This window comes from Spinacia oleracea, chromosome 6, assembly GCF_020520425.1.
Source record: "Spinacia oleracea cultivar Varoflay chromosome 6, BTI_SOV_V1, whole genome shotgun sequence".
Classification (NCBI taxonomy): Eukaryota; Viridiplantae; Streptophyta; class Magnoliopsida; order Caryophyllales; family Amaranthaceae; genus Spinacia; species Spinacia oleracea.
The window spans coordinates 133,605,886-133,621,789 of NC_079492.1; the positions used below are offsets into that span (position 1 = coordinate 133,605,886).

The following is a 15,904-nucleotide window of genomic DNA, read 5'->3' on the forward strand; positions in this document are numbered from 1 at the left end:
TACCTTTACCATCAAGATCGGTGTTTTCCGAAACAACAAGACGGCGGCGATGGGGTTAGCTTCGATTTATAGAAGCCAAAATCCCCTTATAAACAGATCTGAATCCCTCAAGAAGCACCTATTGTTCCCAAAAAAGAAACCTTAACTCGAATTTTTCCTTTACCGGCGACTTTTCCGACGGCAGCGAACGAGATCTGGAAATAGGACACTAAAGAGAAGGACTCAGATCTGAGAATCGACCTTGCTAACCGACTACCAAAGTTGAGTTTATGGCCCTAAATATCAGTCTGCTAGCCGTTGCCTAGGCCACCGGCGGCAGGAGGAAGACTTTGTGTTTAGGTTTCAGTAGGGGAGAGACTGTTGGGTAGAGAGAGAAAGTTTTTTATGTCCTTACACAAACATTGGTTCTACATTTCTAAGAGCAACCTCAATGCATGGTAAATTGGTAAGCTAATTGTTAAATTAGCTTGTCATGACACCTAAGGTTTTAAGCTAATTTATTTTCTAGCTAGTTTGTGTCCAAATGGCAAGCTAATTTACCAAACTAGCTTGCTATTAAATTAGGTTCACTTTTCAATTAATCATTTGATTAATTTTACCTTTATTTTAATTATAACATGCATTCCAATTGGGCAGATTTTTCCGTCCAAGCTAATTTTCTTGGCCAAATTATTTAATCAAAATCATTTCAATGGTTAAGCTAGTAGCTTGATACTTTTGCAAATTGCAAGCAAATCTCTAGATACAACCATTGGAGTTGCTCTAACAAATAAACATTGATCAGCTCAAGAAATTGTGTCAACTAAATAAGAACGGGGCAAGTATAAGACAACATCAATCAATTATGCAACAAGTTTGATATTTAATGTTGCATATATGTAACTAATACTCTGAGACAAGTAAGATATACAGTGTCTATTCAGGTCGTTACCACTTTGGTGGTTATGGAAATTACAGGCGTCTTCCACCATGGTGATATTATTTCCTAATATCCTTGTTGGAGATCTTCTCAGATAACATGGCCTGACCTTCTTCCGGAAGCCTAGGAAGGTCAAGTTGTCGTAGCAAAAGGTCCACATCCTCTAAGTGTGTGTTTTGGATTTCAGGGTTAAACACACTCTTTAACGATCCAACAATTCATCCATCTACCTCCTTTTGACCCTCTACCCAATTGTTATTTGCATCTCTTAGAGTCAACACTTCATTCCTTCTTTCATTTGCTTGACCCTACGATACAGCATTGAAGTCGGGCAATCTCCAAATTTGATTCAATTTTCCTTCATCCTTTGACGCCAATATTGGTACTCTAAAACGCACTTAGGGAGCCACTCATTAATTTTTTTCCACATATCTCACACCTTGATCACATATCTCACACCTTGATCAATTGTGGAAACATCTAAGGCTTAATTTTTTATACTCCTAGAAACCCCCTCCAATTCACCCCCCACATCTTCTTGTTATCTAAGCACCATCGTTGGAGTTTGCTGCTTAAGGACCTCAATTTGGTAGATAATCTAAACATGTTTGAGCCACTATTTTCATCATTCCATGAGGAAGCAATTAAATTCTTAACTTCTGGAAATTGTAGGCACCAAGCCTCAATTTGATAGGGCCTATTAGAAGAAGTTGTGGCACAATCAGACTTATACAATATTGCAGCATGATCCGATCGAGCACACAATTGGCTCATTAAAAACTCTACCATTTGGAAATTCATCAAACCAACTAGGAGAAACATACACCTTATCCAGTCTTTCCAAAACTAGTTTCCTTCCCTCTCTTTTGTTAGTCCAAGTATAACGTGGTCCCGAGAAAGGCACATCCAACACATTTGTGTCAATTAACCAATCATTGAAACTCCCCTCCCCTTTGATTATAGGAGATCCACGCAGTTTATCATCCATATTTCCTACCTGATTAAAATCCCCAATCAAAATACAATGAGGGTAAGCTAGGATCAAGTGAGCCAGAAAATCCCAAACTCTTTGCCTATTTTATACCTTTGGTTCTCCATACACATACACAACATACCTACATATTCCATTACTTTCCAAAATGCTACAAAGTACAATGTTTTGAGAAGAGAACACAAGGCTTACAGATGCCCCTGTCCAAGAAAAAACAGCTAAACCACCCTTACTTCCAGTCGAATCTACACCAAAAGAGGAAGTAGGGTTAAGAACACTAAGCTTACAAGCCACATCCACAGAAGACATCTTGGTTTCGGAAAGAAAAAGAAACTAGGTAACTTGGTTCTACTTAACCACACTAGATAGGGAACTGCAGGGGTGTGTGGTTTGTTAAGACCCCTACAATTCCAGGCTAGAATCTTCATATTTACTTTGGGGGCTGATCTGGTTCAGCCTCCTTAAACAACTTGAGTTCCCCCTCCACTGAAGCCATAATTGTTGTCTGAAGATCAGTTTCCATCTCCCCATATTGTGAGTTAAAGCGAGATAAAACTTTCTCACTCTTTTGCCTTTTAACTCTGCTTGACATCGAAGATGAAGATGATGGTTGATATCTCTTCTTCTTTCTCTTTGATAACTCAGCTGACCGTAATTTTGTTTTCCCCTTTCGATGAGAACCTGATGAGACTTTCTTTTTACCTTTACCTGCAAACCTTTTGTTGGCCTTCACTCCCCAACATCTAGCCATATCCACATCTGAAAATGCTTTGGAAACAAACTTAATTGAACTTGTACCTTCTTTATTCCACAAATTAAATCCCCCTTTCTCTGACCATCTTTGAAGTGTTTTTTGTTTCTTAGAACCCACCCAATATAACTGGAAGTCACTCCTTCTAATGTCATTAACCAAATTATTCTCACTACCTTCCCCATTGACAAGAAATTCCACACATGACCTCACTCCTTGGTCTCTTTCCTAGCTTTGCGTTTCCTCAGAGCACTCTCCACATCATCATTATAAAAAAACAGATAGATTAATAGAACTAAAAGGCGAAACATGGGAGTTAGGAGGATCAAACTCAGTAAGTGGGAGATTGGGAAGATTGCCCCCAAAAGAATTCAGAGAAACTAGAACAAAGGAAGATCTTGCCACATGGGGTTCTGGATAGACCCTTGTTGCACGCTGATAACATCCCAACGAACATAAAGATTGAGCTAGCCTTATGCTAGCTTCCATAAAATTCCTAGATGTGGAGTTCAATCTGCCAACATTATCACGTTCTCTCACCACCCTTGGTGTCATTGACTTGGATCCGGTAACTGAGTGGGCAAAGGAGCTCTCACCCTCTGCCTTGTAACATCTTGCAATAAACCCGTTTCAGCTCCCTCTGGAATCCATGACATTGATGTTGTACTGAACGTTATCGCCGTCCAATCTTCTATTCCCAAAGTATGAAAGAGATTGCCTGATGGTTCACTACGAGTTTCAGCTCTTCGGGGGTTTGAGGACTCACCAACTTCAAAATTTGTACTTCGAAAACTTGTTGTTATTGGAGGTAACCTTTCCACATCTAAGTTAAGAGAAGCAACTGCTCTCTTTATATCAAAGTATGGCCCACTTCGAAATGGGATTGAAACTGTGCCCGATGACCCTTCACTTCTTATTAGACCAATGACACCTGGACTTCTCACGTTTGGATTGCTGATTAAATTAGGATTAGGGTTAGAGTTAGAGTTAGGGTTTAGATTTTCACCAACATTCCCTTCAACCCTCCCTGGAGTTCGACTCATCGGCCTTCTAGGTTGAACATATTGGGCATGTGGATCGTTAAAGAGTCCAAATCTCCTCCCTGGCGACTGGACAATCATGTTCTCCACTTTCGGAGACCGCAATTTTGCTTCCCCTCCTTCTTGCATGTCTTCGTCATTGAAGTCTTCAGATCCTGTGAAGTATCTTTCAGAATTCCCACCACCAGGAGAGTAAGTGGGACTATCCTCTGAGCTACCATTATCTTGATCCGGATTCATTTCCCAAAATCTCTCAGCTAATGGAATGTCCTCCGTTCTCCGTATCTTAACAAATTCAAACTAGAATTTCTGTTTTCGAATCGATCAGCAAGGCCAATAATATTGTTGGTATAAAATGGATAATTCAATGGGCCATGCAACACTCTTAGACCTTCCTCGTGAACAGCATCTAGACGTCTTCTTAGATTCCTAACTGCCACTTCTAGCTGAGTCACACATCTACAAGTTGAATGACTTGCACAGCCACATGTTTTGCAAAACTTGAAGACCCCTTCATACCTAAAATACACCCAAATGACCCTACCATCCTCCAATGGAACATAACGGCACCAAAGGAATAGAAATATCAACAAACAAACGAGCTCTAAGCTCTGAATTATAAGGAAGACCATTCTCATTATGCTCTAGAATATCTATCATACGAACATGAGGAAAAATTTGCCTAGCCCAGCTAGCAGTCAAATAGGGTAGAGGTAAGCCAAACACTCTAACCCACAAAAGAGTCGTACTAAACAAGATTTGCCGAGGAACTAAAGTAGAATGATACCTTCTAAAGTTGATAATACGACCATCAAAGAAAGTCGTCTGCTGGCTAATCAGCCCCTCCTACTCATAGCGATTTCTGCATTCAAACAGAAAATAAGGTCCAGATCTTTGCACCCTTATTTCATCCCTTCTGATCCACCTTGAACAAACAATGTGCTTCACAAAGACTTCTGAGGGTGGATTAATTCCTACAAAAACCCCAATTGCACATGCATTGAAGTTAATCCAGCTTGTGTGCTAAAGTTTAGAGGAGGAACAACTAGAGGTCCCATTCTATAATACGGATTTGGTAGCACAAATCCATTATGATGAACACCCCCATTCGATCTTGGGTTTTGATGATTACTATTTTTAGGGCTATTATTAAGCATTTTGAGTTTTCAAGGAGTGATAAGGAATTAGAAAAAGATACAAAGAAAATTGACTGAAAAAACAAAGAAACCAAATGGAAAGAGGGGAAAGAGGAGTGAATAATGAAAAATCAGAGCAATAAATCCCCAATTATATAGGGGAAAAATGATTCAACTTCTGTTGAGATTGAAATGCATGAATACCACGTGGGAGGCAGAAAGAACAAAGGTTTTGAAAAACCTTAGGAACAAAGAAAAACCGGAGCTCAAGATAACTTGAGTGTAATCACTGCTCTAATTGTATTGGGCATCACGAGTATCAAAGATTTTTGGAAGAATTTCGGATGAACAGATCTAGAAGGGATATGGAAAGACAATCCACTTTTGCATGAAAATTTATTGGGGACCTGAATTGATGCACCAATCTGATTGGTTTGATGAAGAATGGGAAAGGTTTGAATTCAAGAATGACCTTGCATGCTACAGTACCACCAAGAACCCTTGGGCTGACCACTCACGTGACGTGAGAAACACTCTCAATTCTAGAGAGAGAGAAAAATACAAAATACTATTCCGTTTGATTGGGTTTTCAAGGTGATTGGGAGTGTAACTAACTTTTTTTTTAATTGCAGAGGGATATTGCATCATAATTTGGAAAATGGGGGCGAGGTGGTGGCGGCAGTGATGGGGTTAAGGAGGGAGAAAACAGGGGTGATGTGGTGGCGGAAGAAGGGAGAGGAAGAAGGGGTGGTGGCGGGAGAAGTGAGAGGAAGAAGATGGGTTAATTAGGAAAAATGGGTAAATGGGTGAGTTAATTAGCTGATAATTGAGTTAATTAAAGATGGCGTGGAAGGGTATTTGGGGTATTAAGTCATTTGTTAGGGATTATGAATTATTGAAACTTGATGGGCGTTTGGTGAATTAAGGCAAAACTCGGGGGTATTTCATGAAAAATCCATTAATTTTTCAAAAAAAATTTTGACAGATTTAGCCCATTAAGCAAGATCTGAGGGAAAGGGTCTCGTTTACCCATCATATCTTCACCAAAGATTTGGAGAAGACACAATTTGAGTTTTTTTATAGGCAAAATAAACATTTGGGATATTCATGCTCCACCTTAAGGGGATGTTACAATAAAATTAGGAGTATAAAATACAATTCTATCCTAGTGTTAATGGGAATTAGAGTTTACACAGGTTTATTATTGTTCTAGTTAAATGTTGAAGTATGACATCTATGTACTCTAGATATTGATTGAGATTCATGAGAATACTTGAGACATTGAATAAAGATAACACTCCGTAATAAGAGCATACGATGAATGCCTTCTTGTATAATTTGGGCCATAACCGATTTAAATTGAAAAACACACTTGAAAGAATTAAGAAAAATATCCATGTACGTTTTTAACTAAAACATAGAGTGTTCCGAATTTTCGCAATCTGGGATTATAAAGATAACAGAAAGATTAAGAAAAACACTAATAGCTGAACACTTATCCAGCTTGGGATTTAATATATTTACATGATGACTGATAATTGAGGACTACTACAAAAGCTCAGGGACAATTGCCCGTGTAAGAACATCAATAATTTCGGCACCAACATGGGAGACACTCAGTATAGACTTGCTAGCAATGATTCATTTCCGTTTCTATATACACGTTCCCCTTGTTTCCCTGCTAACATAACATGCCCGATGACATCCATATCATATATGAGTTATATCCGAATATGTGTAACAACCTCGAAAAATACATACCGGCTAAAACTACTGTGATGAAATAACGCTAAGAGTCGTACCCTTGGCAGGAAGAGCCACTACTACCTTCTCTGCCTTTGGTGTGTCTACATTACCTGCCTCCACAGGAGACGGTAACTGGTTCATCACTAAATTCACATCATCCTTTCTCTGGATTATGGTCACTCGGTCTTCTTCTACTGTTTGATTTATTTTATCTGTTGAAACAGCAGACCTATCTATTTCAATATCCTCTTGTTCTGGTTTTCTAGGAACTAGATCTGTTTTTTGATCTGCTACAGGTTGATCATTGATCATGTCTACTCGGACTGTAGCCTGTGTTGCTGTCATTGGCAGGACTGAGTTATTTTGTTCCATATGCGTTTCAGCACTTCCGTATTCAGAAAGAAGATCCATGAATTCATTCAGAAGCCTCTGTACTTTCCTGTTTGACGCCAGAGCTGGAAGGATGTCTTCTCTCAACAGTTTGTGTTTCTTCAATCCCTGCAACCCACCAACCAATGCATCAGCAAAATGAAATTAAGATATCACCCTTTAAAATTCAGGGTACTTGTACCAGACACGGATAACTGTCCAAGTATCAAGCTCAGCTAATTTATGAGAATTTTTCCATGTTTTTGTACCAATATGAAGTGCCCTTCAAGTTTCATACTTCAGGTTTATTTGTTTTTGAGGAAAATATTGAGAAATGATTATACACAAGGGATAGAAAGTACACCCTTCTCGCCTTCTCATAGATCTCTGGATAGACAGTTCAAAAGGCTACAACTTTGACCTTTTCTTTGGGTTTTTTAAACCTTTTTGGGGGTGGGACAATAAGAGGACAACTGGCATTAAAATCATGTATGCAACAACAAAAAATAAAGCCTTACAAGAACACTAGGATCCCACACGATGTTAGAGTCTGTTATTGCAGCACCGCCCATCCCAGTTGGAGGTCCAAGGAAACTTTCACATACTTCACGTAGTCTAGACTCGTCAGCTTCTCTGTAAATCCAGAAACAAGGGGGGATGTCACAGTTTGTAACACTAATGTGAATGATAGCATAATGGACATGAGAGAACTAAATAAAGTCCATAAAGAAACCAGCATAACTAGACAAATGCCTCCCTGCTTATAGCCCCCAATTTATCCAGAAGCCATATTAATTTAAAACATATCTTTAAGGATTGAAAATAGCGAAACCTAACTGGATGTAGATGTTTGTATTAACATATCGGTACATTCATACCAAAAGGCAGAAACCAGACATGTAAAACTGAATTTCACCATTAGAAAATTTTAAAAAAGAGTCAGCAAAGACCCCCAGTGGACACTTTACATAAAACAACTCATCTCCCTAAAACGAATGCAGCACATCCCTCAGAATAACCATTACCTGTATATTTTTACAGACGGATAAAATGACTGTCAACAATAAAAGCATGTAACAGTAAAAGCTGCGAGATCCACTTTAACCTTACTTTTCAATGATAAGGAGTACAATGAATGAATGAGGTGATGAAAGAGCATAAAAACAACAAACAAAATTCGAGAAATAATGTAATTAACTAAAACCTCTACTAGAGCAAACCTATAAGGCAGCAAGCCAACAAACCTGGCAAGGTAACGGACATATGACATAAGACATTGGCGATATTCATTTGGAGATTTCAATGCCAAAGCTGATGCTAACTGAGCCTCCAAGTGTGAACGAGTTTGCATACCATCATCAGCCACCCTACAAAATCCAGAAAATATGAAACAGACTACCTTTTTTCTTAAGCAACAAATTTAGCCTTTTAATCGATTCTTTTAGTTACAACTCCGAGTTCCTATCACCCCTAAATTTAAGCATCAAAGCATACTCCTTTCGCAGGATGTATGGACTAGATCATCCAAACCAGTTATGATGTCTGAAGAGCGAAGATGCATGTATTCAGAAGTTCACGCATAACAGAAAATCTGGATTCCAAATCCCATTATTAAGCTTGAACTCAAGCTTAGGCACTTGTAACAGAACCAAATGTTCAATAGAAATAACAATTTAATGAAATACATTTAAAACAGAACAGGTTTCTGAAAAACTGAACTGGGTGCTTTATTTTAAAAAGTCATACGAATGAATGGAATGATAGTAACAACGAACCAAGGGACATTAACCAAACATGAAAAAGAGTAAAGAAAAATAATTATGTGCTCTGCCTATCATGTATCAAACAATGCACCCAATCAAGAAAAGACAAGAACTGCCATATTTTTAAAAAAGGGAAAAAGAACGGACAAGTGCTGCTGCCTGCTCCCACTGCAGCACTTCTCTTCATATATACATCCTCTAAATTAGCTGTTAATTCTTGATGGAAAGAGTCTTCGCTCAAAAAAAAACCATTCTTGATGTAATTCTTTCATTCTTCAGCAAACCAGAAATTCTTTCACTTTTTTCCACACCATTCTTTTGGCCCTAAAGAGGGATAAGGAGAAGCACAAAGAGAAAGAGAATTATGTAGTAAAAGAAGTAAGAGGTATCAACATATAACTACTCCTCTAAAACACGCTACACCGGCATAAAAAGGAATTTCTAACTAATCATTCCGAAATCCAAAATGTGCACCCATGAGCTGCAGCTTATGTCTATTAAGTTACCCCTTCCCATATTTCTTAGTATCAGAGTTAACTCCAGACAATGAAATTACATACGCACACTGACACACAGACACAAATGATATCTTCCATTGGTCAGCACTTTTGCATGTCAGACACACCAACAACCAATGCCTAATTGCCTACTCATCAAGGAAATATTTATATGACTGGTTGTGATCTACCAAAATTCTTCAAGTTCTTACATGCAATATATTTTCCAGTATCTTCACAACAAGTAGTAAAGAGCCATCACAAAACAACCCAACAATCATCACAATGAGATTTGGGGAACCATGTCATTTGACTCCTCTTATGTCGTGACTCCTCATGCAGTGGCAAGAATACTTCTCTTCCATGTAAAAAACATTGTATTGCATTATGGCTCTCTCAAAAGGTTCTTTTCATACCCCTTTTTCCTTTGAGTGGTTTGGCAATGAGATATGGGAGAGAACTAGAGTTAAGGGGTTGAGTTCTTAGTTATAGATCAATAGATAAGTAGAAACGAAATTCAGAGCTATCATTCCAAGACCATCATACAATCAAGTGAACGCCTACACACAGTAACGAGGCAAAAGTGCATCCCACATATGAATGTTAAACAGACTCATGATGCTACTTATCCTATTAAAAAAAGGTGCGGAGTATAAATTTTGTGTTGGTAGTAAAAAGAAACATATCCAGCTGTCAGCCAAAGATATGACTGTACAATGGCTGATATAACTAAAATGAAAAGGAAACTTTTAACACTTTTTATTTAAAAACTTACCTACTCCAACCTGGCTTTCTCGCCAAGAATTTTCTTACATCCACCTGTAGTGTTGCAAGCTCACCACTCTGAGAGGAACCCAAATTCCAGGAGCTTGCAAAGTTTGATGCAGGGAAGCAATCATCAGCTACTCGAAGCCAGCACTTCAGACTCATGTCAAAGAGAAAGGCATGGCGAGTGGCTAATACAACAAGAGGTGAACCAGACTTTGACAACTTGGTGGAAATTATTTTAATAGTAGCTGAAAAGATCATGCAAAGCGTCAGAATCTTAAATGAAATTTGCCAAGGTTTACTCAGACCAACCTCTCGAACAAATGACAATAAATTTTCCTAAGAAGTCATTCATTATCATTACCCCATTGCCTCAAAGAGGCTCCCACGAGAAGCGGGGTGAGAGGGGGTCGGGTGTACACAACCTTACCCCTGCAATTGCAGAGAGGTTTCCAATTAACCCAAAAGCGATAACGGGACGACCATCTTCTACTTCATGGAATAGAAGCGAATAGGTTTTAAGAGCCATTTTGATTTAGCCCATTACATCCCACAACCAAAAGAACAAATGAATCTTTGGCTCCATCGGAAATGAACATAATAAATTTTCCTAAGGATAGGAAAAAATTACCATACTTCATTAAGTTCTCCTTTCATTAAAGAAGTACAATAATAGAGATTATGTTATGTTACCTGTGTCTTTAGAGGATGCCCTTGGATCTGCAGTAATCAATGATGACAATGAGTCTTGAAGAAGACAACTTCGATTAAATAAGTCCCACAAATACAAAGTCCCCTTCTTTGTGACAAGCAACAATTTCCAACATTCATCACAATCGATAAACACCGCGGCAGAACCCATCATCATAGTTGGCATGGCACGTCTTCCACATTTTGTGTACACCTTATCCAGCAAAATGAGCAGAATCACCCAGAAACAAAGATTGGATTAGAAATTTAGAATGTTGTTTTGACTTCAAAGATGAAGTTTAGCTAATGTCAACTTAGGATAATTATTCAAATATTTAGCTAAATACAAAAACCATTTATGTGAACATATTTCGGCATGATACATAGGGCTATCAAGGAAAGGGCACAGGTAAAACAAACAATCAGGGCAATAACAATCATTCTTCTGTCAACAACAAAAAGTAACTAGAGATCACCAGATGAAATATGGAATCCTATATCAGCTGATGTAAAACTAAAAACCACAACGATCACACAACTATGGATCCAGCATTTAGCATTTTTTTTTTTTTTGGCCTGGACACGTAAGGAATTGTACTAAAAGAAGAGTGGAGGTACAGTCGAACAGGATAAGAAATTCTCCTAGTCTAGTGACAAATTACACCAACTTTGCAGTAAGAACTTAATTTTATGCCCTAACCACTGTTGCTCCGTGGCCCATAAGGATGCTAGGCATGTACTAATCCCCAAAGATGACCTGTATGATGAAAAAAACCAAATAAACAATTAAAAATTTCTATCAAGCCAAAGACACCAAATATAGCCTAAAGGAGAATACTGCTTCTCCCTTATTTCACCCTAAGCCAATTGAACTTTGTAAGTGCTCCCATAACCCCTTGTGGATAAGTGCTCCCTGGCCAGTGTGTCTTCTTCTCCCTTGTATCACCCTAAGCCAATGAAACCTTGTAAGCGCTCCCATCATCCCCAATGAACAGTTCTACTTTCACCATGATGAGGTGCTTCCACTAATATTATGTCACCAACAGTGCAAGAATATATGTGAAACATCCACATTGCCCTCCAAGTAGTCTACCTCCACTTAACTACTGAAGCATACAGTAATTTAATATTAACCTTCCCAAATGCAATGGTCATAGCTACAAACTTCAGAGGACCTTCTAAATAAAGTGTGCAGATATCTTAAGTTTGCAGCCAGGAAGGTGGATCTCTTAAGTTTTCCAGCAGGGAATAGCGGATATCTAAGAGGCATAAGGAAAGACTTGTAAGAAAAGGACCCAGTCAACTATTAGATCATGTATCATGAATTAGTCAGGGAGCTTTTTACCCCATATTTCCTCACAGGTAAATTACAACTTCTCCTATGCCACTAACAGTTGATTAAAGACAACATATCATGGTGTAAGCCACTCAGTCCTGCTCTATCGCAATATTTGTATCATCTTTGACTTATGTGATGATATAATATATTATGGGAATGTTATCTATTTCAAAAGCTCTGAGATTATCAACTTTTGCAATTTGAATTACATGATTGACGACAGATTCACTTGAAGATAAACAGGATAGACTGAATATATATTGCCAAGTTCTTCAAATACAAAAAACGTCTATTGAAAAGTTTGATTACCTGCAGGCAACCATCTTCAAACCCTACAGCCCAGAAGTTGGCATTCCCAGCCAAAACCGAAACCCTCCCAGAAATACGGTCAGACCACAAAGTTTGGGATCCTCTGCAACAAATAATTTCTGTTTCCTTCACCAATGACATACTACTCATTCCAACAATGTCACTAACAGCATGCTCTCTAGGGCGAGCTTCCAATGTAAGTGGCATTGCATCTGTACCCTCCTTCTTATCTACAACCTTTATTGCAAGAGTAGTGTTACAAGCTGCTAAAGAACTTGTGGCCTTTGCACTGCTAGAAGATTCAACAACAATACGCTCATCTCTACTTAAAGCAGCTGGAACTCTTTCAATGACCAAACTATCACTAAAGCAAGCCTTTGCCGTGACCCCACTACGTTCCTTCACATCCGAGCCGGTTTCAAGGGTTCTCCTAACTTTAGCATTACTACCATCCTTTCTGCCATCAGAAGATGCTAGAGATAGATCTGGGGCTTGAGATTGAGACACAGCAGTTATATTTTCTTGCTGGGGAGGCACACCCACTGGTTCAGGGATGATCCTTTTTCTACCATCAGGCCGCCTGTATTCTTTCTGCTTCACAGGACTAGAAACACGAGCAGAAGCAGCAACCTTATTTAAACCATCAGAGCTAATTCCTCCATTTTTCTTTCCATTATCAAGATGGGGCTCAGAGACTTTTGTCACGATCCCCAAATCAGACGAAGGCTTAGAAATTACTTGCTCCTGCTGCACATTCGAGGTAACCTTTTTGCTTGAGGTTTGCTTAGCTGCAGCTGCTTCAAGTAACAGCTGAGCAGGGCTCTCGGCTAAGTTAGCCTGTCGGCCCCTAACATCCCCGTAACGGCTTTTCTTTAATTCATCCAACTCATCATCTGTTAGCCTCTGACCAATTTCTTTTACTTCAAAATGAAAGGTGGCTACTGAGCCATCCAAGGAACAGGCAAAAAGTGAGTATCCATCAGGGCTCCTGTTTCAAAAGGAAAATGATATGAGAGGCAGAGCAGTGATGGGTAATGACAGCTAAACAGAAACAACAGTTATAACCTTAAATGAAAATTTTCCAAAGATCGAACTAGGGAGAACTGAAAAGGATACAAGGCATTACCAAGATAAATCAACAACACTTTGTGTGAAAAAATGCTTTGCCACAAAGAGAGGGCGAGGACTTGCAGTTGTCCAGACAGTTATAGTACGATCCTGACTACCAATGGCAATAACATTATATGGCTGTGAGTCTTTTCCTCCAGCCTTTGAAGTCCCATTAGCCCATCCAGCAGATGAAGCTTTAACATCCTGAGCATTGGAGAAATTCCTTTTAAACATCGAATGATTGAACTTTACAACTATAATTGGGGCATTATGTCCCAAGAAGTCAAAAGTAGCAGCCCATTCGCCTCTTTCTAACACAGGTGCTGAATGCCTGGGCTTTTGGAAACCATGAGTTGTGGTTATGAAATGGCCACAAGGAGACCACCCAAGCCGCCTAAAGAATGTTGACCCAAGCTGGAAAAAAAAAAATCCTCGTAAATGATCACACATTAACTGCAAATATATTTTGGATGATCAACGAAAAAGTTTATAGAAAAGAGAACTTCAAGAATGGTCAGATATCATACGGATTTGGCCCAATGGCCTTCTGTCTTATGGGCAAGACTCCAATCAGTTGTTTTCCAAACAATAACAGTCTTGTCGTCAGATTGGCTAGCTATAAAAGAACCGATGGGATCCCAAGTAACACCTTTAACCAAACTAGAGTGTCCTCTAAGAACTGCAATGCACATTCCACTGCTCATATTCCAGATGTGAATAGTATTGTCCAGACTTCCACTAGCCAACATTGAGTCATCCGGAGACCAATTAAGATCCACCTACTTCATGCATGAAAAAACACTCAGGTTAAACAGACTCAGTGTATGAACAAAGTGTATGCCAAACACAAACTGTTATGATAAAAAAATTATATTCCAGAGAGGAAGCATGTATAATTACCACATCTGCAGTGTGTCCCCTCAGAGTCATTACAACCTTCCAATTTTCGATGTCTGGAGGCTCACCACTACCGAATTCAGTGGTACCGGTACCAGGTTTCCTTTCATGAATTAAAATCACCTGATCATCAGACCCGGATGCAACATGCCGAGCATGTTTGGCCCACCTGACACAATTAACTGAACCAAAGTGATCACGGAGAGTTGCAAGACTCCTGCGTGTTTGATCGTCCTTTTCAGAATCTTTAGCAACAGATTTCATATTCCATATTCTTACCTGGCAACAATATTCGACATAAAAAAGATTATCCAAATATTCCAAATCAAAGACCAGACAATGAACATTTTCATCAGTCCCCAACTTAGATTCAGGAAACCAAAGGAAAGAACTTTACAACGTTCCAACAACTGGCTTCACAAACAAGTACAGCACAATAGTATAACCGCGCTTTATACAGTCGAGGCAGTTCACATATCACAGAAATACCAATGTGCGACACAGTCTGACTAAAAATCGAATACGAACTATAACACATATCAAATCAAACAACAAGCTAACAAGTTCCAGAATTGAATTCTGTTACATGATAGATAGAAATCCACAGGAGAATAAAGCTCACAAATGTACAATTTCCCAAGCAAAGACAGTAATCTTACTCAGCATTTGCACTTTATGAAACTGAAATTACAGAACTCGACCAAGCAATGAAAAAAATAGTAAATTAGGGAAATTAAGAGAGAGAAATAGAGTGCACCTTGTGATCCCCACCACCAGTAGCAAACCTAAGGCCACCAGGTTGAATATCAATAGAGAAAATCTGCATACCCTCATGCCTAATCCAACTGGGTTTTTCAGCAATCATCTTATTAATTACTAACTACTTAATTATTACCCAAAAAACTGCCTAATTTGCTAAAAATCTCAAAAACCCATGAATTTGGTTTTAATAAAATTGGGATTTACTACAAATTGAAATGACCCAGAAAAAACCCTAGACCTAGGAATGCAAAAACCCTAGGTGGGTACGGTGAAGAAAGAAACTTGAGGCTGAAGTGTTCTTCCCCTTTTCGTTTCTGTTTCTGTTTCTTTTTCCCTTCTCTTTTGCTGGGTTTTTCTCTGTAACGGTCGAGAAGGAGGAGGTTTTTGGGTGAAAAGAGTGAAACTTGAAAGAAAGAGTAAAGACCTTAAAAAAAAAGTGAAACTTTGATTGCAAATTGGAAGGTTTGACAAGAAAGAGAAGATCGAGGGAGATGCAAAACAATGAGAGAGTAGAGATCGAAAGGAAGCAAGAACCAATAAGGGTTACAAAATGTACAAACTTTTTGCCGTCACATTAGTAAATTCTGCTCTTGAGGGTTGCTCTAATTCACTAATTGGTCATGTTTGGCAAATAGCGGTTTGTTGTAGCGTTTTTTATTAATTGTTTAAACTAATTGACTAATTGTTTGTATTACCTGTTTTGACCATATGTTTGCATTAGGCGGTTATATAATGGTTAGCCGTTAGTTGTTCAATTGGATAAGATGACCAAAAAGAACATTGCTATATTTAATTTTGGTACGTAATACCTAATTAA

The 15,904-nt window shown here is 38.7% G+C and overlaps 1 protein-coding gene across 2 annotated transcripts; it reads right to left on the reverse strand.

Moving 5' to 3' along the window:
- Nucleotides 1-6,196: 6,196 nt before the first annotated feature.
- LOC110785348 (protein HIRA) lies at nt 6,197-15,639 on the reverse strand. 2 transcript variants are annotated; one of them, XM_021989786.2, is made up of 10 exons: nt 15,083-15,639; nt 14,329-14,604; nt 13,956-14,207; nt 13,445-13,842; nt 12,319-13,306; nt 10,674-10,884; nt 9,988-10,228; nt 8,197-8,319; nt 7,471-7,585; nt 6,197-7,081 (listed from the first exon to the last, which is right to left on the reverse strand). In XM_021989786.2, exons 1-10 carry the CDS (start codon nt 15,188-15,190, stop codon nt 6,608-6,610), a joined length of 3,186 nt encoding a protein of 1,061 aa, XP_021845478.1. In that variant the 5' UTR covers nt 15,191-15,639; the 3' UTR covers nt 6,197-6,607. The 2 variants fall into 2 exon arrangements, with proteins under 2 accessions (XP_021845478.1, XP_021845479.1); XM_021989787.2 differs by lacking the exon at nt 15,083-15,639 and having other exon boundaries at nt 13,956-14,210; nt 14,329-14,468.
- Between the last annotated feature and the right edge of the window lie 265 nt (nt 15,640-15,904).